This window comes from Rhizoctonia solani, chromosome 6 (assembly GCF_016906535.1).
Source record: "Rhizoctonia solani chromosome 6, complete sequence".
NCBI lineage: Eukaryota > Fungi > Basidiomycota > Agaricomycetes > Cantharellales > Ceratobasidiaceae > Rhizoctonia > Rhizoctonia solani.
In genome coordinates, this window is record NC_057375.1 from 1,832,646 (window position 1) to 1,856,703 (window position 24,058).

The following is a 24,058-nucleotide window of genomic DNA, read 5'->3' on the forward strand; positions in this document are numbered from 1 at the left end:
CAAAACATGGTGGGTCATGGTCACAATTATGCATCATGTAATATCCCCAGAGGGTAGAAAACCAACGTTACTGAAATGTCTTATAAAACGCATCACAATAGCCCGAACTTCTCGAGTGCTCATAAAAAAAAGTCAAAAATCAGAGCCCAAATAAGAGTATTTTAAAGCAAAGCACCAAGTATCGCGCCCAAGGCCGTACCAAAGGTGGCCCAGACACTGACAGGAACGTCGGTAAATGCGCCCGATGACGATGAAATAGTAGCACCACCAGTAGATTCTGGCCCACCATCGGACGTAGGCGTAGTTTTGGGGGGTGGGGGTGGGGGAGCAATTTGATCTGAGCCTAGAACTGGAGCCCACGCGCTGGCGGCGACGGAGGTTCTGTTATTGGATGCTCCAGTGTGCACGGTGGGTTGCGCCCCGTTGTACAGTCCTGCGGCGACCCGGGTGGTATTCGAAGCCAAGGTCCAGGAAAGACCGCCCATTATGTGCTTCATGAATGTGTCGTCCATCCACGTCGAGTTGTTGTGGCCTAGTGATGAATAGAAAGACCGACCAGCAATACCGGGGCCGGGATCGCCGCTCTTTACTACTGCACCAGCTGAGTAATCTTGGTACCAAGCTATAGACGGAAAGTCAAAATTATTAAAAGAATCTAGAATTTTAGAGGACTTTCTAACCGATTGGATGCGGATTTCCTTGTTCCTCAACAATATTGTTCTCTGGAAAATATAAATTGAGGAATAGTAGAAATGGATAGGGGGGAAGAACACACCCTTGTAACTAGAAGAGTCGACTGAAAAGAGAAGCTTGGCGCCCAGTTTACGCGGGTCCGAAGTAAAACTATAGACTTCTTCATCAAATGTCCAGCGATCTGGGGTTGGGTTTGTCGCAGGATGTCCTGTGGTCTCCTTGACAAATGTAGCAATTTGATGCCTAGGATGATGTATAAAGGTCGCCCCTAGGGTATCAGTCCAAGGGGCCCACGCATTGAGCATGTATGTCGTGGATGCGGCGTGGACAGCTGCAAAGTTACCGCCCTTGGCCAAGTAATCTTCAAATGCTGCCTGCCCAGTCGAGTCAAAGACTACAGAGGATTAAACACGATAATCTGAACTAAAGGCACGCTTACTGTTGCCTGACGTGTGTACAAACAGAAGAGCGTCGTATTGTGCCAAGTTTTCGGCCGTAAACTTTTCCTGGTCTTCCGAGGCATCGAATGAGATATTGTAATATGGTCCCCAGGCCTGAAGTTGATTGACTGCGGTGGAGATCGAGTCGTGACGGAACCTACGGGAGTTTCAGACATAGCTAGCTTTGAGAAAGTGTCACCATCTTCAACATACCCATCAGTACGCGTGAACAGAAGCACCTTGGCAAGCATGTTGTTCTTGTAGTCCGGCGAGGACTCTTGTGCCGCGGCAAAGCTGCCAAGAGCGAGGAGGATGGACGTAAACCTTATCATCGTGGTTCAATGTGTCGTTGTCGCTCGTGAGGATACCCAAGGATAACTTGAGTGAGAGTGAGGACTATAAGTGTACGAGGTAGCGCCCATCAAGAGCGAATAAAAGATCACATATCATGGTGGAAGAAGACCTGCAAGTAAATGAATGGGACGTATCTGAATGCGGCGAATACATGCCAAGACAGTGTACCCTAGCCACTGCAATCTACCAGATCATTAGAAAGACGAATCAAGTAAGTAAACCCTTGATCAGCATGAACGCTCCCTGCCGAGAAACACTGTGATGATCTTGGACGGCTGCATATCAAAACGAAGGTTCGAACATGCTGTCCCAAGATGTTGCCTCCAAAGCTCAAGTTGGCGGACATTATACTTAAGCTTGGTGCGTGTTTCTAGAGACCGAAGCTTCAGCTTTCCCATTAACTTACATAGCGTATACTTAGTACTGCCTGCTTAGAAGGAGACCTCTGACCTTGCTGCTGCAATTAACACAGTCCACAATCAGACGCGACAAGAAAAGAAAAACTGAGAGAAGGGGATTGTGCAATTGCGAGGGGTTCGAATCTAACACAAACGATCGGTGGCCAAGCCCAGGTTGTCCACTTCCACTAGCCGTAGGGACTGACCAAGACTCCTACTATAGTTTACAGTAAAATGCAGCTTCCTCTGACTTGAATTGGGGAATATGATTTGGTTGACCCCAAATTTGTTGATGCAACAAACGCCAGTAGATTACTTCCTGTAAGCGCCAAGACTTGAACTGAACTAAACTACTTTATTTCAGGGACGGAGCAACTATGACGCGGAATAACCAATCATTGTTAAATGATAGTACCGGTGCAAATCACATTTTAGATAAGGGTGGGTCAGCTTTGTTGAAGAATCAGTCTCATAACTAGATACCATGTATGCAAGTTCACGTGACTTGTTTGTATCTGTTTGTAATGTTTGCATATATGCTCACCAAAATTTTTCATGTAAAACCTCAGTTTGATACATCATAGTTGAAGTTGAGGTATAGTAGTTATTTTTCATCTTTTTCATGTTGCTCACAGTGCCTGTAGATATATATTTTATAGCTCCAACTTCCTGTGCTTTCAACAAGCTTAATCTAGCTTTGGTCCTTATGAAGAACAACTCATCAGAGGTTCAAATTTCATTAAACGTGTATCCATAGAACCTTGGTAAACGCCAAAACCAATGCAATATGGCTATACAAACAACTAACGGACAAGCGCTGCCGTTCCAGACAAGAGTTCTGAGTCCCATTGTTATGTATCACACATTTTTGCATTCACAGCTCACCATCCACAATAATCTGTATATATCTGACTTTCTGATTTAATGGCCATTTGACTCCTATTTTCCATTATTCCTGTCATTACTCTATGTAACGCTCATATTGACTGTATGTGTTACATATCGTTCAATAGAGCTCCTTCCGCTCGTTCTAACGCTGCCTGTCACGTGCTCATACGATAAGATCTCATGGAGATATTCGCTTCACAAGATTCTATCTATGTGGCTCAAGTACCTTACTAATCATTATATTTGTATCTTTACATCTAGCTCATCACATGACTAGCTCTAACTTGGGAAATGAACCTTATTCCTAGCTTAGTTGAGTCATACCTCTCATGAGATTACTAAGGTTCTCCTTATCTAGTAATTTCTAGTGGCACTGCAAATCCTGCTTATGAGTCATTCTGCTTGCCACCAGAATGACTCACACTAATGACTCACTCTAAGTGCTCATTGGCTGCCAAGCATTTCTTGATAGACTGAGTCATGTATTTAGATGTTTCTATTTTTAACTAATTGCAGTTCAACCCAAGAGCAGCCACATTCCATCCTAGTCATATCTGTGCCTTCCCACCCACCAATCAAAGTCTTAGGAAGCACAGTCCTAAGCAAGTCATATTCATACTCTGACTAGGTGAATGACTCAGTAACCTTGCCACTCTAGGGTATAAAAGGGGACTCTTGCATACCCTTGGAGGGGACCCACCCTTCACTCTTACCACTCACTGTTACTGTTGACTGTCACTCTTGGGTTTGGGCTTGCCCCCCTCAATTGTGTGATATATTGTGCCTCAAGATTTCAAATAACTTAAACTTGTATAAGTGGATCTCCCAAGTACCCATAGTGTGGAAAGGTTGTAGACCTGATACAGAGTTCTTAGGTTAAGTGAACAGAAGGCAATCATCCTTAAAGAAGGATATATACTAAGTAACCAGTTAGTTCCTGCAACTAGGAGTGAAACTTACATAACTATCTCTGCCAAAGGGAACCTGAGCCAGTACTCTTGCTCTTACAGAAATACTTACTAAGACACTTTACACTGAGAAAAGATATATCTGTAGTTGATTGTATTCAAGATAGCTAGACCCAGAGAACCCTAAAGAAGCTACTTCTTTACTTAGCTTGGAAATTGGGAAATCTTCCAACACAGACTCTGCTCAGCACCAGAGTCTCAACCTCTTTTCCCCCAATTTACAACACCTATCCCAGAGTTTATTTCATTATCTGACAAGCAACCAAAACACAAGGTAGCGTGAACAAGCTCAGATCTCAGAGACCTTGAGGAAAAGCTTCGGAAACTTGTCTGGGTAAGGGATGTCCTTTTTGCATAGGGGAATTGGATCCCATGGTTCTAATATAAAGTATAAGCTTGTGGATGCGGTGGCTAACATTCCATGTTACTTACCACCCATACACACTCCTCTTGTCCAGGTTTGAATTTGAAGTTTGTGACAAGTTCAGCAAGCATCACCTCTAAGTCCCATGTATCTGTCATGACCCACTCCATTCTTCCCATGAGTCCTGACCTTGTCAAGCCTCCAACACACTCATGTTGCACACCAACATGACCGCAAGCACGCATATACTCGCACATATGCACTCAGAACCTCCAGGTTCCTACATATAAGAGACTTATGGTCGACATGGCTGGACTTAGTGATATTCTCTAAGTCCAGGTCACATGACCTCCCCCCCTCCAGTCCTTTATCAAATACTATACTAAACTACTACGGATTTGAGGTGGGGGGGGGATGACATAATCTCTTCTATAATAATATATTATTCAGACCTTGCCCGCAGGCATTAACATTGGCCCGCGGCTAGGGGGGTGGGGGGAGTGCAACGTCCCCCAGCAACTTATATTATTAATATATCACTGTGCATCATATATACTATATATATCTTTGACAGTGGATATATATGGTAATAACCCCTCCAGATATGGGTTATGACATTGAAATCAAGCTGCTTACCTATACCCAGTATATATATACATATATATGTGTATATGTTTTGCCTATAGGGGATGTAGGGATGACTAATGCCCCTACATCACTGATGCACAACATATTGTCCCAACAACACAACGTCAGATTACCATTTATGGTAACTCACCTTCCTAATTAGGAAAGAGACATAACTTGAAGAAGACTTTCAAGACAAATAGAGACTAAGCAACCTAGACTTACCAAAAATGGCAATCCCCTTTCCAAATTAGGAAAGAAGATGAAATGGATGGATGACTAAGCTTAGTCAGCTGAACTCTGATGAGTCAGCAACCAGATCACATGATCAACTCATTGATAACAAATCAAGTATGACTAAGCATGATGACAAATGCTTAGTCAGCAACCAGGTCACATGATCAACTCATGAATGACAAATCAACTATGACCAAGCATAATGACAAATGCTTAGTCATCAAGTACTACCTGCACTGCCACAATCACATGATGATGGCTGTGCTCAATCTCCGGGTAAAACTGGGCCAGATTGGGGAATAGGATTACCATATATGGAAATTGGATGAGTCATACTTATATTGTGGCTGTGCATGCCAAGAGTATGAGTCATACTTAAGCAATGTTCCACATGATCATGTGCTAAAAATAGAACCAACTCCGCCAAGACCTCACCTCACCGGTGTATTTCTTGGCATTTGATTGGCTAATCAAGCACTGCCACATGGTTCTTTGACTCATACTGCTTCTTGAGGCTGCGCTACGGCTCCAAGAGGCTGTGCTCCCATTTGAAATATGTATATAGACCCAAGTGATGCCCAGGTATATATAGGGGTGGAACAAGCTGCTTAGAAAGCCAGCTTGATTTCCCTTGTCTTACAACCTATAGGGACAAGCAGGTGTTGCTACACCTCAAAAAGAGCAACTGCGTGATTTATTTGAAATTCAACTATCAACAACTGTCAACAAAGGATCTCCACTGATCCTTCTATCTGATTAGTGATAAGAAGTACTGTCAGAGTCTTCTCATCACTAGGACCCTAGGTGTCCACTGCTTTACTTGCAAATAGCTAAAGACTTCCTCTGTGGGTTGCGCTATTTTGCCTCTTGATAACTAAGACTTCTTGTCTTCTACTTGCAAATAGCTAAAGACTTCCTTTGTGGGTTGCGCTATTTTGCTTCTTACTGACTAAGATAGGTATATCTTGGAACTTGCGAGTAATAGAGACTATTATAGTGCTCTATTTGGCCTTTTGCAACAATATGGGATTTCATAAGATGCAACCTAGGCGTGTATTTGGGACTTTGCCCCAATTGGATAACCCTGAACATGATCATGTCATGGAGCTGACATCTCCTATGCAAGGCATGGAACAGGGACATCAGGAAGGAGTAGGAATTACCCCTTCTAAACAGGCTGACCAACCGGATATGGAATCATTTCAACTTGCCACAGCTAGGATCCTAGACCCTAGGCATGAGAATCCAGGGAATAACACACCCTTGGAGGACCCTGCCACCAGGGAAAAGGAAACCCCTTTGGTAGATGAGGCAACCAGGAATAAGACAGTGAAGGATTTTATTGAAGACTTCTTTGCCAAATTCCCTGAGGAAACTCAACCACCAAAAACTGAGGCAAACAGGAAATGGATTACTAATGACCACCTTACAAGTACCCAAAAGGTCTATGGATTCTTAATGGAACTAGTAATGGGAGTCAAAAGGTTGGAGAAACATATTGACAACCATCTAAAGATGGAACAGGAAATGCTGGATCAAGGCATTTCTCAGGAGGTGATTGATGAATTGGATAAAATACTTCCCTTGTCTTCCCTCTGGGAGGCTGAGAACAACAGTGAATCCAATTCTGATAAATCAGGGTCTACTGAAATCCAATGTGAGGTGTGTGGGAGAACAAACCACTCTACTGAAGAACATAGGAAATCACGTGACCCTAGGGCAAAGGGCAATAAAGGGTCTGACAAGCGGAAAGATAAGGGTCCTGGCAACCCAGGGTATAAAGGAAGGCATCCCATGCCTGGGAAGTCATCTCAAACCACCACTGGCACCACTACCTTCTTATCTATCCCCATTACTAGAACATCATGCCTGCCATCAGAACAGAGACCAGGATCTCCAAGGCCACTGGAAATGCCACCTCTTACCACCTTGATAGATCCAGTGAGCACAGGACCAAGTTCCCTTGGTCCCAGGACAACCTGGATCAATGGGCACCCCCAGATCCATCCATGGGCTGGGACATGGGGAATGATCAACCCCCTATCACCAACATCTATGACTGGCATAAGGTCATCACAAGATGTGACTCCTTCCAACAATCCAAGGCTTATGCCAAACTACTTGATCCCTCAGCAACCCTTGATTACATACCAATGGGTCAACAATGGAAATGCTACTGGATTGGAAGAACCCTACGCTGTCCAATCAGGGGATACCTCCGCTGGGTTGGCAGTGAGCCACCAAAACAACCCAAACTAATGCAAAGTACCAAGTTCTTTGTGTGTAGAGGTAATGTGGGTGCCTCTGTGGAGGATGTAGTGAGGGCCCCAGTGCTAAAGCACACAAGGAAGTTGGCAGAGTGGCATCTAGACATTGAGGAAATTGATCCTGAATGGTGGATACCAATCTCAACAGTAAGGGAATGGCTGGCTGCAGAAATTGAAAACTGGAAAAACAAACTGCCATCAGGCTTAGGTGGCTATGTGGACAACCTCACTCCTGAGGATGTCTATTACATGATCCTAGAACGCAAAATGAGCATAGAGGATCTACATGACTGGCTCAAACAATGGGCCATGCAAGCAGCTCAGAATGATCTGAGCAGAAGTATATCCAACTTAGCAATCCATGAATTAAGTGATGAAGGAGGACATGAGTCTGACCTTGAAAGTAACAAGGCCATGAACAAATGGAATCCCTTGGATTATGCTGATGGAATGTGATGAAATATGTAACATCCCATCCAATAACCTTACATCCTTCTCTTCTTCCTTTTCTTCCAATGTTTGCTCCTTCTTAGTAACCATCTGTCTTATCTGATCTCTCAAGAATCATTTTATCTCTAAATGCCAAATGGAGGAAAAGAAAAGACACTTTTATTGAGACAGGGTCCAAAACATACAAAGCAAGAAAAAACAAAACAGGAAGGGAACTATCTAATACAACTTATCACCAATATACACAAAGGTGCAATTGGTGTCTATCCAATTCTTGCCATCAACTGTGGCATAACTACAATCAGCAAATACAGAAGGCTTAGAATTGGAACAAATAACAGTAGAGCGCCCCCATTGGCAATGGCGCTCTGATCTGTAACTAGTGCGGAAATTGAAGTCTTCCTGCACCCACATCTTCAAAGGGACCTTGGACCAATCCATATCATCCAGCACTGCATACTGAACCATAGGATGGTCACTAAACTCATCAGAGTTAAGATTCTGCCTGAACCTAATGTGGTGGCCCCAAGAACAAGCAAGGGCTGACTTCCCTGTCTCTGAAGGACCCCACAAAACAAGGATCTTACCACAATCAGATTCAGGATCTCTTTCCAATATATTGGAAGTAACCCACTCCTGAACACCAGGTGGCAGGTTGACTGTAGCCCTGGTAACAACATGTCAATACTCCCTTCTACCATAGAAAAGAAGGAGACCCACTTCTTAAGGGCCTTGGGCTCACATACACCCTGAGGAAGGGCGCCCCTATCCCTGTAAAAGTAACCAGTAAAGGCCTTGAGGTTGTTATACCCCATGGCCATATCACAAGGTTGGCGCTCCTTTAAGCAACCAAAGAAACCCTCTGCATCCTCTGCCTCCATTGCATAGGCAAAGTCCTCATTGCGCTGAGAAAGGAAGATTTTAGCAAGTAATTTCACTCCTTATCTTGGAACTTACATTGGTCTTGGCCTTCAACCCTGCAGGGCATTGACCCAATAGGAACTCTTCTGTAAGGGTCCCATATTGTGCCTCCCAGGCATTTGCCTCCTTCTTGAGGTACTCATAGGCAGATAAGGGAGCAAATCTCCCATTACTGTCCTTGAGCAAAAGAAGACGCTCATGGGGGCGCACTCCTTTATACTTCCATAGGTTCAGGCCCTCTGAGGAGATAAGAGTCCTGGCCCAAACAATGACATGGCAATGCCAGTCAGGATGCCACTGTCCTTCTTTCAAGTCATGGGACTCTGTAACCCCCATGGCACTTTCCAAAAGGGGTTCCCCTCCACTCCTTAGAGTGAGCAGGTGGTCCACTAGACTAAAAAGGAGATATTAGTAAAAGAATACAATATCCAATCAGTTCACTTACTCCTTGACAACCTCATGACAAGAGGCTTGCACTGTATTCTCACCCTTGACATAACAGGCATATGTCAAGAGGTAACACTTCCCCTTGCAGCAAAAGCGCCTTCCTTCTTGAGGAAGAACCCCAATGTCCTCTTCCCCTTCAGGGGCTACAGGAACAATAGAGTCCCTTGACTCCAATGGAGCCATGGATGGGACAATGGAGCTTCCTCCATCTTCTGAGCCTTCCCTGTTGCTGGGCATGACTAACCAACGCCTGGACAAGGGGGGAAGCTTGCAAGATATCTGTGACTATACAGTTATCTTTTAGTAAAAGAACCTTTTACTATCAACCAAGACCACTTACTCCTTCTTCTTGGGAGTCCAGATCCAACCTTCTTTTTAGAGCTCTGGGAGTGAGCTGTGACAGAGGCAGCTCTTGACTCTGCCACACAGTAGATGCAATCTGGGAAACATAGGGGGTGGCATCCAACAGCCCTGAAGGCTGGGAATCCAAGACTGTGGAGGGAGTGGCGCTGGCAGTTGGGCATTGAGACATGTTGATGACTTATCCCACCTCCCACTGCCCTCTTCTTTATACCATGGGGGCCAAGAGACTGAGTCAGAGGGAAATGACTTACTATACCAATCCTTTCTGATCAATAAAATGGCACCATACTGTAACCAAGCAACCATGAAATATGTTGCTAACCAGGAACTTCCAGAAGACTTGAGAAGCTACCTTACAAAGACAGTAGTGTGGGAACTTTCCCACAGGAAGAAAACAACATTCCAACAAGGATCACATGACCAAGAACAAGTCAGGTGACCTCAGAATAACTCATTGCACAATTACACCTAGGAGAACTTGACACCTAATAAGATATCTACCCAGACATCTTTTACAATGGCACAAGTTCATGTCCCCTAAACTATGTGCAAAAGGGGGGGCAATGTCATGACCCACTCCATTCTTCCCATGAGTCCTGACCTTGTCAAGCCTCCAACACACTCATGTTGCACACCAACATGACCGCAAGCACGCATATACTCGCACATATGCACTCAGAACCTCCAGGTTCCTACATATAAGAGACTTATGGTCGACATGGCTGGACTTAGTGATATTCTCTAAGTCCAGGTCACATGACCTCCCCCCCTCCAGTCCTTTATCAAATACTATACTAAACTACTACGGATTTGAGGTGGGGGGGGGATGACATAATCTCTTCTATAATAATATATTATTCAGACCTTGCCCGCAGGCATTAACATTGGCCCGCGGCTAGGGGGGCGGGGGGAGTGCAACATCCCCCAGCAACTTATATTATTAATATATCACTGTGCATCATATATACTATATATATCTTTGACAGTGGATATATATGGTAATAACCCCTCCAGATATGGGTTATGACAGTATCAGTATATTTCAAGCCTGAGAATAGAAGTGGGTGACTCAACTAATTTCCATAACCGCAAATTTGAATCCGCTATATGCGCCAATTAGTCAAGCAATCAGTACAAAACACAAATATTAACTTACATGCAAGCATAGGAACCCAATCCAAATGTCATCCTGAAATGCTCACGCATTAGTTTGAACCTGGTTTTTGCATAAACCAACTTACATTGAAGAATAGACTCCGGGCAAGCAGGATCCCGTTTGAGTGACCTCATCAATCTTTTTTCCTATCCACCGCTCAGGCAAGAACTCCTCAGCTTGTTTGCCCCAGATCAACTTGTTTTGGTTGAAAAACGTGTTACTTAGGAAGACACAAGCGCCCTTTCTAACAGGTATACTGGTGATTTTTCCAGAGGGGGTATCAAGTGGATAGTCCAGAGGAAGCACAGTATCCTCTTTGCATCTGTATTAGAATGTCAGTATGCCATAGGATTGTCCGCAGTGCGGGGGGTGGCTACTAACACGCGCAAGATAGTAGATACCGGAGGGTAAAGCCAAAGTGTTTCTCAAACAACTCCATCTAGGTATGGCAACTCAAGGAGTGCGTTGTGGTGAGTCTCATTTGGGTTTGCTTCAAAGTGACACTTTAGCTCATCTTGGAGTTTAACTTGTACAGCAGGGCGTTGTGCAAGAACCTCAAGAATACAAGATACAGCAGTACTTTATTAGGCCATGAGTCTCAATTCTTGTTGGTCTGCCATCTCAATAGCCATACCTTGTGGTTTCATGACCTGCAAAAATGAAAACGCTGAGTAGCTCATCTGTTAGTATGATAACTCCCTAAGATGTACATATTAACCTACTTCATGTGACCAACCATTGACTTGTGGTCAATATACGAGTTGGTTCCTTTGGACTCATTTGCTTTCACTTTGACAGAGTATCAGTTCATGTCAGGTCAGATGCACCATTGGTTATTGCTTACTTAGGAGAGTCATAATATCTCTTCCCCTTCCTGCCGTAGAAGCCAAATCATTCCTAGCCAAGAGAGAGGCCTGACAAGCACAAAGCACTTCTTCCGCTTGTTTGTTCTGAAGTTTAACTGCATGTTGCAACTCTTGAATAGTATTGGAAGGTACCAAGCTCAATACCCATTGACAAAATGCAGGCGTCCCAATTCAATGAACATATGGAAGAATTTGAATAAACGGTCCAAGTTTGCCAAATGATTGTCTGGTCAAAAATTCAATGAGTGGTCAGATGGTGGACAAGATGAGTTTATGTTATATTTACGTGACACTCTTGATTGCAGTGCTGTATTTGTTTTGATCTCCAGCAAACAAGTTAAATGCATATCCAAGTCCAGCTTTGCCAACTAGATCTAAGGCAGCGGCAGTTGCCCATGGGAAAACATTGACTTCCTTAGATCCCTGAGACAATGAAAGCTCCTTGTTGATTGAACCGGTGGCCTAGAGGAAGTTTCAACGTATATAAGTTAATTTTGTAATAGTCCGGCAACAGGTTGTTCATACCTCCTTGGCGATTCCCATAAAGATAGGCATCTAGAGGGCACGCATAAAAAATTCAGATGAGTTGGAATACAAGTTAAATAGCAAATGGTTCACCACTACAAATTAGTTAGAAAACATATATCACAGCGGTCACTAGACTTACGTTCACGTAGATACTTCATGTTGAACACTGGGTTTAATAACTAAATATGCACATATAAATAACCAGAACATTCACTTAAGAAAACCGGTATCAAACCTTGCACTGAACCCGGTGCTTGTGAGCTGAATTGATTTGAAGAGTCAGTAATTCAGGTAAAAGGTCCTATGAGCAATTGGATGATTCTTACAAGGGAGCCCTAGTAATCCCCCTCCAAGGATGGAGCAAACCATACTAATAGTATTGGTCAGACAGTATTGGCTTGATTTTGATTCATAACTTACATGGTAGGACCTTTAGCACAGTGGAATTTGTCCTTTTCCTTGATCTGAACGGTGTGAATAATGGCTGGGTTGATTGTGAATATAATTTGGGACTAGTGATTGAACCACAATAAACTAAGAGGAACTATATCCGTAGTGCAAACTTACTCCCAAGAATCCTTTGAGCACAGACGTGGGGCCATGAGTGGTGAACACTCCTCTTTGAAACTCAAAACCGTGGGCTCCCACAAGACTCTTGAAATGACCTGACAGAGGCTCTGTGAGACAAAGATTTCTGGTCTACAACAATGCCTTATTCTTACCAAAAAGCCAATTCCCACCTGGGGGACTGGGAAGTTTAGCCAAAACCGTTGGGCAACGCAACCAATTAATGGCAAGGACAACAAGTCCGCCAAACACCAGCCATGGCGCAGGAAGATATAAGCCAACAAGAGGCATCTGTGAGACAGGTTGAACTAGAGCTGCAGAGGGAGCTTTTTATAGGCACTGGCATCATGTATATCATCATGACGGTAATGTTGCGCAAGCCTTCTTCATGTAGGAGACTACAAACTCAAGTTCTTGTGGGAGACGTTACCGGGCCTTGAGAAGTAGTAAATTGCGGCGCTAGGAGCGGAGAGAGAATTGCTGTGAACAGCCTGTGGGGAAAACCTAAGGAAGACGGGAATTTAAATTTCAAGTGAAGCATTGTTCAAGCTGAGTAACTCTGAGTTCTGGTAACAGTGTGACATAGTAACGTCGTGATATGCTACACCCCAGGAGTTGGGCGCATAACTTCAAAGGAACTTCCTCACCAGGTTTAACTAGCCTCCAAACATGTATGGCTTGGCAAGCGGTCAGCGTGAGTTGCTTATAGCGCAGCCAGCCAGTAGTGAGCAACAATCACCTGAGATCTCATAGTGATTCCGGAAGTTGCTCACTAGCATGTGAATTTTGAACCTATCATTTGACGCTCATATAAAAGTGGATAGTGAAACATCCAGAACATCCTTACTCAAGAAGCATAACAGATTAAAAGAAAGTTTTGAATTATAGCTGTTATAGTAGTGTACGTCACTCAGTCTCATTTAGAGCTTTGTAAGTTTAAGATAAAGCTTTGGAAACCTATTTGGGTTATCCACTTCGTTCTTTGCATATGGGAATTGAACTCCATGGTTCTAATTCAAGATATTAGCCACCATACAACATACCCTGGCAATAGACTCACCACCCAGATACTGTCTGTTCCCGAAGGTTTGAATTTGAAGTTTGTGATAAGTTTGGCAAGCATTACCTCTGCAGATTCCGTACCATAAGTACAACAGATAGTACACAGACAGGCAGATACTTAACTGATTTCCATGACTGCAAGTTTGAACCCGCTACATGCGCCAATACCTAGTTTATAAATGTATAGCACGTATGTGGCTGACTCACATTCAAGCATATGCTCCGGAGCCAAACGTCATCCTGCATCACGCAAAAAAACTAGACTGTGTCAATACTGTTGCCACCACCCACTTACATAGAAGAGTTCTCTAATTGTCCTTGGTCTTCCCTTTTGATGGTCCTTGGCATCTCTTGTGGTCTTTCGGCTTTTCTTTTGAGGGTTCTTGGCCTCTCTTTTGGGGCTTCTTTTTTCAGACCCCCATTGTCCTGCTACCAAACCCCCTGTTGTTCTTATCTCCTATCTTATCTTATCTCATCTTATCCTAGTTTACTGTATCCATGATTATCGATTCATTTTCTAATTTTACGAGGGATTCGAGTTGGTCATTGAGGGATCAACTGTATCAGGACCGCCTCGCCCTTCGGAGCCCAGTCGTGACCACTTGGGTCGCGCCCTGCGGTCACAACCCTGCGCTTTGGGGGTGGCCTCGCCATCCGTCAAGTCGACCCGGCCGCCTCGGCGTCCCTTCGGCGCTTCTCTCCACTCGTCTGGCTGTCCCGCGCGCTTCTTCGAACCCCATCGGTCGTTCTGGGGGCGAGCCAGACTCGCGGTCGGGCGCCCCCGGTCCACCCTCGCTGCTTCGCAGCTGCGGGGGTTCCCCAACCTCACCGGTCTGGGTCTCGTGGCCAACGCGGACGAGCGGGCAGAGGACAAGTTGCTGGTGTATACTATAACCTGTCAGAATTTACTATAGTGCGAGCGGGGCATACTCCCAGCATTTTATATTCTACTATAGGGCGCGGTCCCAACACGACTATAGTAGGATTTTAAAAAATCTCCCGGCGCCAGTACATACGCCATACGCGAGTCGGGGATACATACCGGGATAAGTGAATCTACCAAATAACGCTACGTATTTAATTTTTATTCATTCATTGTCTCGAACATCCAATACATGTACGGTACTCGACCGTTTCTACGGCTTCAGCTGGACAAATTTAATGCCACGAAGTCCAACTTGGGGAGCATTATTGTTTGCAGTCCCTGCAATGCCTAGTAAACGGCCCCTCCAGCTGATGTTAGTCGTCGCTGCTGGCGACAGCTTGAAGGCTAGCCCAAACGTAGCTGTTAGAACATCGCATGGTTAGTAGAGTCCAATTCCATTTGCTCAGATTTTACAAACCAGTATTGCGCTTGGCACCAGTCGCGGCATCGGTGATCTCCAAAGTCAGTTGATGGATGCAATCTCCATACCAAGGTTCGCCATTATCAGCTCGTCCAGATTTACCCCAGGCCGCGCTTATGTATTCGGTCTCTATGCATTATGGCATATGGTTAACGTTTTGTTGGAACGTGAAAAACTACACAAAAAGCTTACTTTTCAACGGTATTTGAGTACCTGCTACATTCGAGCCATGTCTAATGGTCCTAGTCCCCCCATTCTTCAACCTATATGTAACACTATGTAGGAACAGTAAGATATTCAGCAATATAATTACAGTTTAATAGAAATGCCTTACTGAATCGCGTCAACCACCCAACCTGAAGCAATCCTAATCTCGGCGATTGGCATAGCAGGGTCGATATCGGGTTGCGCATCGTTGAATGCTTGAACGCCGCCCCCTCCGTCCGAGTTACCGTACATACGAGATATATCGTATGTAGGGGGCTTTTTCTTGACCGGTTGTGGGATAACACCGCCTGGAGCTACACCGTTGATATACGACTGGAAGTTGTCCTTCAGGGACGAAGTAGATTCCTTGATCATTTGGATGCGTGCCATGAAGGTCTGAAATGCAGGTTGTCAATAAAACCGCCCACTGAGTTGAGCCACACCAACCTCTTGGCTTGTTGAATAGCCGACGTTCTCTAGCATGATACCCAGCTTCACAAAGCTGAAACGGATCTAATTGAAATCAAATTATAGTATCACGCAGGTGGTTCATGTAGTGGATTCAACTAACCCCAGACCAAGTCTCTGCAAGTCCAGTGAGCCTTCCAGATATATCTGATACATTATCAGCCACCACCGAAACGGCGTGGCGGGTCTTAATAAGTGCAGATTCTTGTTTAGCAAGACTGTCGGCCTGATTGTCGATGGCGGCCCTTTTCTTGACGAGCTCTGGGATTTCGTGCCAGCGTGTTAGTAAGCGTGATAGTAGGTGGGATGTCACAGGCTACCTTGTTCTTCACGCTCAAGTTCGGCTACTCTACTGTTGGCTTGATTGAACGCATTGACTCCGAGAAGCTAGGGTGAATCTAGTTAGAGTGTGACCAACGGCTGTAAAAAAAAAATATGGTTTCACCGACAAAACGGTCCTGACAAGCCACCCAAAGAAAAACCCGGGTCCCGCCGTTCGTCTCATAGAGCTCCGGAGTTGAGAAGACTACTCTACCGTTATCTATACAACAATGAATAAACCAGCCTGAAGAGCTTACTGAGGCACGGTTGCTGTAGTCAAATGATCGTGAGCGTTTGTTTTCAAACAGGCATATGTGTTAGTAGTCTCATACCTATCGATCTGTGATTGAATGTTTCTCCTATTGTCATCCATTTCCTTCAGCTTTGCGTTATAAGCTTGGCCTTTCTTATTGGCATTGTCGGCATAAGTCTGATGAAATGCCTGAGTGCTGTATTTGAGGTTAGTGAACTCCTGCGAAGCGTTGGTTATTTGTTCGATAAACTTTTCTCCCTCCTTGTCGTTCTGTCTGGAAGTTGAAAACTAGGTTCATATCATTCGTTAATAGATGATCTAACCTTGATAAAATCCGCAATTAGCTTCTTGTCGTTCTGCCAGTCCGAACCGTTATTACTTAGGTTTGCTATCACTTTGTCGTAAAAGCCTTTGTGTATGTTTAGTGAAGGAACAAGGCGCCTAAATTTGATAAATACTCACTTTGAATGTATTTCGATCCCTGTTCAGCGAGCTTTACTGTATTTTCCAGCATGGTTCGGTATTTCTAAGACAAAAGCACGGAAGCATTGGGATATCAATTTTGGTAAAATATGGGACTACTAGCTGACCTTGTAGTTGTCATCCCACTGCTTCTTGACGGCGGCATCGTTTGTTACTCCAATTTCACCGCTGATGTCCTCGAATGCCTGAAGTACTCCAAACGCGTCCTTGGCAATTTTCTGAGAATCATCTGCAGGACTAACATCGTGCACGTGCGTGGCAGATTTGGATGAGCGAAGTAGTTCGTTGCCCTTGGTCACAACGGTGACTTCCTGGTCTTGGATACAGCAATCATGTAGTTCGACGTATGCAGAAAGTTCTGTATCGCTGACCCCGGCCATAATGTAAAATTACCGAGGTTAGGCGAGTAGAGATGTAGATTTATAGGCCAAGTCAACCGAACAGGGCTGTATATAACTGAGGGCCCGCCTTTCTGTCAACAAAATGTTTCTATCTGGTCGCCAGGCGCGCGTCGATCCTTAATTCATATTAATCCCTATTTTTATTAACCCCAATGTCAGCAGCTCTACTCGTAATCGTTCAAGCGATGACCGGTTACCGAGCAAGTTAAAGCACACCACACCAAACAACAAATCATGTAAGTCTGACGGGATCAAAGAGATTGATTAATTTCTTATTCGCTTACAATGCTATGCGCTCTCGCCCCCAAAATAGCGACAACATGGCTCTATACACATATACACACGGAGCTTGCGTGCCAGCCATCGAAATCGGCGGCGATACTCGCCGTCTAATCATCGAGGATCGCTCCCCAAGTACTGGATGATGTCCACAAGGAGCCGAACAGGTGCTCGGCGCAAACTATGATCCCAATCAGGAATGTGTCGATCACTCGAGGTATTTCAAGCCGGAGCACTTTCCGATATTGAAATTCAATTTGAAAGTGACCTTATCCGTCTTGACCAGTGATCTCCTTTATTACTATACGAATTGGGTTATATTAGCTATGTCATGCAGAATGGTTAATGCAAGAACTCACGGCTTACTCCGAAATCCAGATAATTGGACGAACGGGCAAAATAACTTTATCGATGGCAAGGCAAAATAAAGTTTCATATGTGCGCACGCTTCATAGGCACCGAAACTCCGTGATATGAGCAATCCTGAGAAATTATATTTTACAGAGATTGTGTGGCCAAGCGAGGATAGAGATCAACGATCGTATTACTCCTAATGCTTCATGTACTATAGCTTGGTGGTTAATGTGGCTCAGTCCACATTGGGTAGTTCCAGCTATAGTATGGGTATGTAGATCTAAACCCGTTACACCACCAATCGAAGCATCACGGATCCAAGGAAGCACCTTTATTTCAAACCCCATTCGCTCCAACAAACGGTGTTTATGTGGGCCGGGCACATTTCCATCAACCACGTCGATGATCAGCTACGATTAGCCACGTCCCTTGCTTTGTCCTCCTTACCTGATTTACATGTAACTTCGGCTTTCAGTTAGAAGAATCCCCCGATAATCATCTACAAATCCATCCAAGCCGTCATAACCTAGGATGTGTTAGTACCTCTGGCCCAGGGGTGGACCGAGCTGTTTAGAGATCCTGGGTTACTACTTTCCGGACCAAAGGGATGGCGACATACACAAACAAAGTTAGCAACACTTGAATGTTCGATATTCTCATATTGACTCGATCACTACTAGAATTTGGGGGGCTGATGTCTCTCAGAATAGAGTCCAGGATAGGAAGTTGCCAGCATGATGCGGCTTGGATGCCAGTTATCAAGGTTCCGAAACTTGGTCGAGTCTCGAGAACGTGGTCAAGCAGCGGAAGAAGCTGAAGCTCGCTGCCCCCCGATAACGAGACAATGGAATCTTTAGCAGGACAATGAGACTTTCGAGAGCCGATTTCCCTGTCTTTACACGCGTCCGACAACGTACGTGTATCGATTATCGTAAAGATGAAAGTAGCGCAACCGAAATCTAACATCGAATATTTTATATAAGGGGACCGGCTCTCCCGTATACCCTCCATCCAAGTTATTCGATTCATCCATCACTCAAATTTTCCTCTGAACTATGTCGCTCAGTGCTGGAGTATATCGTATCAAAAACGTCGATAGCGGCACCTACTTGGTTTTGCCCTCATCGGCGAAAGATACGGTCATTGTCTGTGCTGCCGCACCGGCAACTGATAAAAAGTCGCTGGTAAGCCAACCTCAATGCGCTCTCTTAGAAGCGAACACCAACTAATTCTCAACCCCAGTGGCGCCTTGTGCCTTCCGGTGGAAAATTTAAACTGAAAAATCTGGAATTCAACCAAGAATGCACGATACAAGGAACCACATACGCTGTTGCTGCGGCTAGTGGCTACGAATGGAACTTCCTCAGTGCTGGGGGCGGTGCGCATTAGTAAGTAATCCTTGGCTCGCGCCTACCAATCATTTTCTGATCCCACTTGACCTGATAGTATCGACTCCGGCATCAATGGCGTCGTTATACAAAAGCAAAAGGTAAGTTATGAAGATGAGTGAACGGCCGATATTAACTCTTATATTGGGGGAACAGTCTTCCAACAAAGTAAGTGAAGGAACAACCGTACCATCATCGCGTAATCTCACCTGCGATAACATAGGCTGAATTGGGTGCTGTTACCGGTGCAAATCATCAGAAATGGGTCTTTGAGACGGCCAAGTAAGCATAAGACCTTTCCATCCTGCAGTAGATTCCTCATCTATACTCGCAGAGATCCCGAATCCGGCTCTGGAGGCGGCGGCGGCGGAGGAGGAGGAGGAGGAGGAGGAGGAGGAGGAGAGGAGGAGGAGGAGGAGGAGAGGTGGAACCTTACGACCCGCAAGAAGGCGCCTTCCATATCCCAGAAGGCACATACGTTATCAGGAATGTCAAGAGTCGCACAGTGATCGACTTGGAGCGTATGATACCAGGTGACAATGTTAAGATCTTTGGTTACGGGGCGAATGGAGGTGCCAATCAAAAGGTTTGTGTGCTTATATTAACACAAGTACTAATGCTAAAGGTTATTGGGACAGTGGGAAGTTAAGCGAAGTGGCGTAGCTCCTGCTGTGACCCTTCGTTGCGTGGCCACTGATAAATACGCGGCTTTCTCTGCTCTCAAATCTGGCACCGAACTCCGATCGTCTTCCACAACTCAAGAATACTTCATCCTTCCTGCAGACAAGGGATACTAGTAAGTGCCAGAATGTTTTCGCGTATCTGGGGATGCTAAAGCGAATGATCGATTTGTAGCATCAGCGCCGTCAAGAAACCCGGTTATGTATATGACTTGACCGATGGATCATCCAAAGATGAGACCCCGATCAAACTTGTGATCAACTACGGTCTAGATCATCAGAAGTGGCTTTTCGAACGTGTATAAGCAGCCTGATGGTAGCCTTTTGTACGAACCATGCTGATGTGTGTTAAATGAATGAAACTCTTGTTCTATACTTTAATATGCGTGGCGGCTCTCACGAGATTACATTTGTAAGGCGTGCAATATGCTATCAAGCAAATCACTATTTCAATCGAGTTTGAAATTGGAAGATCACATTTATCGCCATGTTTGCAAATGGGCATGAACCGGACCTACTAAGTTGGCAAAGGGGTACATCCAACACTTCCTCTATTGATCTTCACGGTCTTGTGCAATATGTATTATAGAAGGATACGCATAGGACAGGTGTATTTGCACCAGCACGGAACCGAGAGATTGTATGGAATTGAGATAAGCTGGGCGAATCCTAGCCGCGAGTGCAGGCCTGTGGATAGTGTGCTCAGATCCTACAGTGTGGTAGGTGAGGGAAACAAGTAAATAATGAGAATCAGAGGATGTAAGGTGGGGACAGTAACCAACAAATTGTCAGCATATAGAGACCTCAGCCAAGTTCCAGCTAGGGTGCACCGCTCACGAGCAAACCACTGGAGCACCTCTCCTCGTGCTCTACGAGCACCCGAAAACCCCCGGAGTACTCGTGGAGTACTCCGGAGCGTCATATTTTATGCTACAAAATACTCGCTCACCTTCACCAGTGGGTGAGCGCTCCGGAGGTTTTCCGGCCTCCATAGAGTGGAGGGAATAGCTCCGTAGTTACCGTAGCTCCCGTAGTTCCACTATAAGACCTTCTGCCCAAGATTAAGCCCCAAAGGGTTCTGAGTATTTTCTTAGGAGACCCAAGAGCCACATATGTATACGATACTTTCCATCTATTCTGAAGTGTTTAAAATTTTAACTTTCATCATTTTTTCCCTCTGGATCTCTCTTTTTGTACCCTTGAATATACATATAATGTTATGGTCCTTGCAAAGTGGGACCGTTCTTTTCGTTTTCATTGCCTCAGCTACCGTTCGGTGAGTTTCACTAGAAACTGAGCAGTCTCGAGCCTACTTTCTGCTCTGAAACCGCGAGAGTCCGCCAAACCTCAATGATGCGCCTGATATCGAGATATCTTGATTACATCCTATCCTGTATTTCCAGTAAACTTATACAAATTGAGACGGAACGGAATAAAACACCGCAACACGCGACTAAGGTTGAGAGCAAATATAAAGACAATAGTCGTCGTCTACAGCTACTCTAAATATCGTTCCCGAGTTCTCCAGAGAGAACATGTCTCGAACGCGTTCAAGGTTGGACCAGAAATCTCTATAGATCTCTCGAGTACCAGGTGTCAGATGTCTAACATCTGCACGGGACGTCTCAGTACGGTGGGAAACGAGCGTGCAGGAACAAGGTAGTCGACACAAGAATATATAGACCCCCTGAATGGAATAGGGGTAGAGAGCCTCGACCGTCGAGGACCACACGATCACGTGACGGCGCTGGCGCGCCGCACATCTAACACTCGGGAGTAAGCAGGGAGAATAAATGGACAAACGAGTAATCAGACGACAAAGTTCGCAACTCACGAGTACGAAAATGCAAGGAAAAAACAGCAACGAGCTCGTCTCATTTCCTAACAATATTCTCTGACTCGATATTATTTGGTCATTCTCAACTCAGTGCGGTTTGGATTTGGATTGGTCGGTGTAATACACATACCACAAAAGATTCAAGTTGGTACGCAAGGTGACTTTGGGACCAATCTCTACTAATATTTACTCAAGCTTACGGAGAATTCAGTCCACTTTTGGTGCCAGTCACATATCTGGTATAACCATCTCAAGGCTTATGCAACCATTGAGATAAATTGATTATCGTTTGAGACTTAAATTTGCCAAGAAAGAACTCGGATAGGATGCAATGATTTATTCATTCATTTCCACATGATTACAAGTATTGTGTATGATTCATGTATCCTTACTTCGGCTTGGGGATTCCGGAGTTGTCGACCTGGATCGCGTAAGAGGTGAGGCCTTGCTTGAGTGGAAGATAGACGGCGCTAATCGCATTGAGACGAGTTTGGACATCCTGAAAAAGCAATTATCACTGCTGTCGACCGATAACGACACAAGCAACTTACATCTGCGCTACCTTCAGACAGGTTTGCTAGAGCTGTTTCGAAGTATAGAGCATCGTTCGCCATCTAAGTGTTGTTAATAATTAGTTTACACAGGTCACCATGCAGACCCGTGCGCTGGTACGTACCACAGACCAAATATGGGTGAAGCTAGCGATGCGGTACGCAATGTCGCTGATGGACGACCTTTGAGCCTCCAAGAGGGCTTCGATCTTCTTCAACAGTTCAAGTTTGGCTTCAAGTCCCCTGAGCTCGGCCTCCTTGGCCCTGAGCTGTGCTTGGAGATCTACATGACATGTCAGTGATGTGATGTGACACAAGTGTTGTCAATGACTAACCATTTTTTCGCCTGATAGTATTAATAAGAGCTACCTTTTCGGCGATTACAGCGATGGCGCCAACAATCTGGGCCTCGAATATCACACATTGAACGCCATGCCCTAGAACAAAACACGTACCAGCACTTTGACGGCAATGAACGGGCCCAATATCCCAAAGGCGAAAAGGCTGAAGCCTGCCGCAATGGCTGTTCCAACAATGGTAACTCCGAGGAGGATCCCAAGTCTCCTGATCTGCCAACCGCTCCAATGTCAGCATACTAAATTTAGTCACGATGCCCTGATTTACCGTATCATCACACCTATGTCATCGAGGTCAATTTTTTACTTTCAAGACTTGGTCCACTGTACTTACTTCCGGATCTCGATGATCAGTGAATTAATTTGCCCCTTGACAGACGAAATCTGTGCTTCAAGTTTTGCTCTCTCAGCTTTGGTGAAATCATTGAATGTGGTTTTGAAGTGTTCAAGGTCCCTCTGAAGTTCCAAGAAGGCGGTTGAATTCCCTTGAGCATCTACCTTGGCCTCTTTCACAGGGTCGCGCTATCAAGTGTCATATTTGTCAGGATCATATATCATTCTTCGTCTAATACGCCTACCTCCCGGAAAGCCCTCAGCTCGTCCCTCAGTGGCACAAAGTAAAATGGAGCAAACGCTGGCGGGTGGCCAGCCGCCAGGAAAGCTCGAATTTTGGGCACAATCACGTCATGGAAATCTAAAGCAAACATGATTGTGGGTGATATAATCGCACCGGTATGAAGAAAGTACTGACCATCAAGCTGGACCTGTATTTTTGTGGCCGTGGATCGTGAGTCCCAAAGAAGCTTGGTCCATCTCTAAGATACCGACAAAGGTAAAGATATATCAAAATGAAAGGAAGGAAGTACCAACATCTTTGATTACTTTCCACTCAGGCTGAAGCTTCCTGGGGAAATTGAACCCAGAGTTATCTACCTCGCCAAATGCACGGTAGACTTTGTCAAAGTCCTTATCGATTGCGATAGAAAAGGCGCTTAGTTGCTTGATTTCATCGAGCAATTCAGCCGTGGTTGTCTTCTTCTTCAGCTCCTCGATGACTGCGGCCTGGGCCTTGGACTTTTCCGCAGGGCTAAGGCCTGCGCTCTCAAGCGCGGCGAGTTGCTCAGCAGCAGTAGACATGATGGCGAAAGTACAGGAACACTGTAAAGAAGATTGGTTGAGAGGTGATGCAAATTAATGACCGGCCCCATACTTTTATATACCCCGAGTAGTTGAATCTTGGGGAGGGAAAACCTCACGGTATCACACCATACCAATCCTATCTTCCGGCGCAATTGTCGGAATGGCGAGGGAGCCAGCACCGGTCGAGCGGAACCTTTCATGTCGACCTATCCTGGTGTACATCTGACAGGACTTCTCAGAACAATCAATTCAGCACAGATATGGTGATTGTGGTTGTCGAGAACACTTTTGGGGACCACGTGCCTCTAGGTGCCGAGTAAGGAGATGCCCCAAACTTTGTCTGTAATCAAATGTCATACCACCCTCCGAGGCTCCACCCCCGAATTCTGAGAACATCT

The 24,058-nt window shown here is 45.0% G+C and overlaps 7 protein-coding genes across 7 annotated transcripts; 2 read left to right on the top strand and 5 right to left on the bottom strand.

Moving 5' to 3' along the window:
* Positions 1-161: 161 nt before the first annotated feature.
* Positions 162-1,465, bottom strand: RhiXN_06000 (uncharacterized protein; the record flags this gene model as incomplete). The annotated part of the gene is made up of 6 exons (XM_043325816.1): positions 162-622; positions 681-722; positions 776-936; positions 988-1,087; positions 1,133-1,290; positions 1,347-1,465. 6 exons carry the CDS (start codon positions 1,463-1,465, stop codon positions 162-164), a joined length of 1,041 nt encoding a protein of 346 aa, XP_043181248.1.
* A 4,542-nt stretch (positions 1,466-6,007) lies between these two features.
* RhiXN_06001 (Vegetative incompatibility protein HET-E-1) lies at positions 6,008-7,692 on the top strand (the record flags this gene model as incomplete). Its single annotated transcript, XM_043325817.1, has 2 exons — positions 6,008-6,631; positions 6,829-7,692. 2 exons carry the CDS (start codon positions 6,008-6,010, stop codon positions 7,690-7,692), a joined length of 1,488 nt encoding a protein of 495 aa, XP_043181249.1.
* A 213-nt stretch (positions 7,693-7,905) lies between these two features.
* On the bottom strand, positions 7,906-9,586 carry RhiXN_06002 (uncharacterized protein; the record flags this gene model as incomplete). Its single annotated transcript, XM_043325818.1, has 5 exons — positions 7,906-8,353; positions 8,407-8,591; positions 8,644-9,001; positions 9,053-9,339; positions 9,395-9,586. The coding sequence occupies 5 exons, from the start codon at positions 9,584-9,586 to the stop codon at positions 7,906-7,908; spliced, it is 1,470 nt and encodes a 489-aa protein (XP_043181250.1).
* Positions 9,587-10,486: 900 nt separating this feature from the next.
* On the bottom strand, positions 10,487-12,825 carry RhiXN_06003 (cytochrome P450 family protein; the record flags this gene model as incomplete). Its single annotated transcript, XM_043325819.1, has 13 exons — positions 10,487-10,520; positions 10,574-10,606; positions 10,659-10,895; positions 11,208-11,240; positions 11,296-11,362; positions 11,418-11,470; positions 11,726-11,901; positions 11,965-11,994; positions 12,203-12,228; positions 12,294-12,337; positions 12,388-12,479; positions 12,535-12,632; positions 12,690-12,825. The coding sequence occupies 13 exons, from the start codon at positions 12,823-12,825 to the stop codon at positions 10,487-10,489; spliced, it is 1,059 nt and encodes a 352-aa protein (XP_043181251.1).
* Positions 12,826-14,732: 1,907 nt separating this feature from the next.
* On the bottom strand, positions 14,733-17,054 carry RhiXN_06004 (uncharacterized protein; the record flags this gene model as incomplete). The annotated part of the gene is made up of 13 exons (XM_043325820.1): positions 14,733-14,881; positions 14,940-15,071; positions 15,135-15,217; positions 15,277-15,545; positions 15,597-15,662; positions 15,721-15,878; positions 15,938-16,004; positions 16,063-16,143; positions 16,196-16,208; positions 16,271-16,461; positions 16,515-16,600; positions 16,654-16,717; positions 16,782-17,054. 13 exons carry the CDS (start codon positions 17,052-17,054, stop codon positions 14,733-14,735), a joined length of 1,632 nt encoding a protein of 543 aa, XP_043181252.1.
* A 1,709-nt stretch (positions 17,055-18,763) lies between these two features.
* Positions 18,764-20,081, top strand: RhiXN_06005 (ricin-type beta-trefoil lectin domain protein; the record flags this gene model as incomplete). The annotated part of the gene is made up of 9 exons (XM_043325821.1): positions 18,764-18,892; positions 18,951-19,096; positions 19,155-19,197; positions 19,253-19,264; positions 19,320-19,378; positions 19,431-19,593; positions 19,644-19,682; positions 19,735-19,892; positions 19,952-20,081. The coding sequence occupies 9 exons, from the start codon at positions 18,764-18,766 to the stop codon at positions 20,079-20,081; spliced, it is 879 nt and encodes a 292-aa protein (XP_043181253.1).
* Positions 20,082-22,001: 1,920 nt separating this feature from the next.
* RhiXN_06006 (uncharacterized protein) lies at positions 22,002-23,860 on the bottom strand (the record flags this gene model as incomplete). Its single annotated transcript, XM_043325822.1, has 11 exons — positions 22,002-22,112; positions 22,165-22,227; positions 22,290-22,447; positions 22,500-22,566; positions 22,620-22,733; positions 22,789-22,801; positions 22,855-23,042; positions 23,099-23,214; positions 23,272-23,335; positions 23,391-23,678; positions 23,741-23,860. 11 exons carry the CDS (start codon positions 23,858-23,860, stop codon positions 22,002-22,004), a joined length of 1,302 nt encoding a protein of 433 aa, XP_043181254.1.
* Positions 23,861-24,058: the final 198 nt, after the last annotated feature.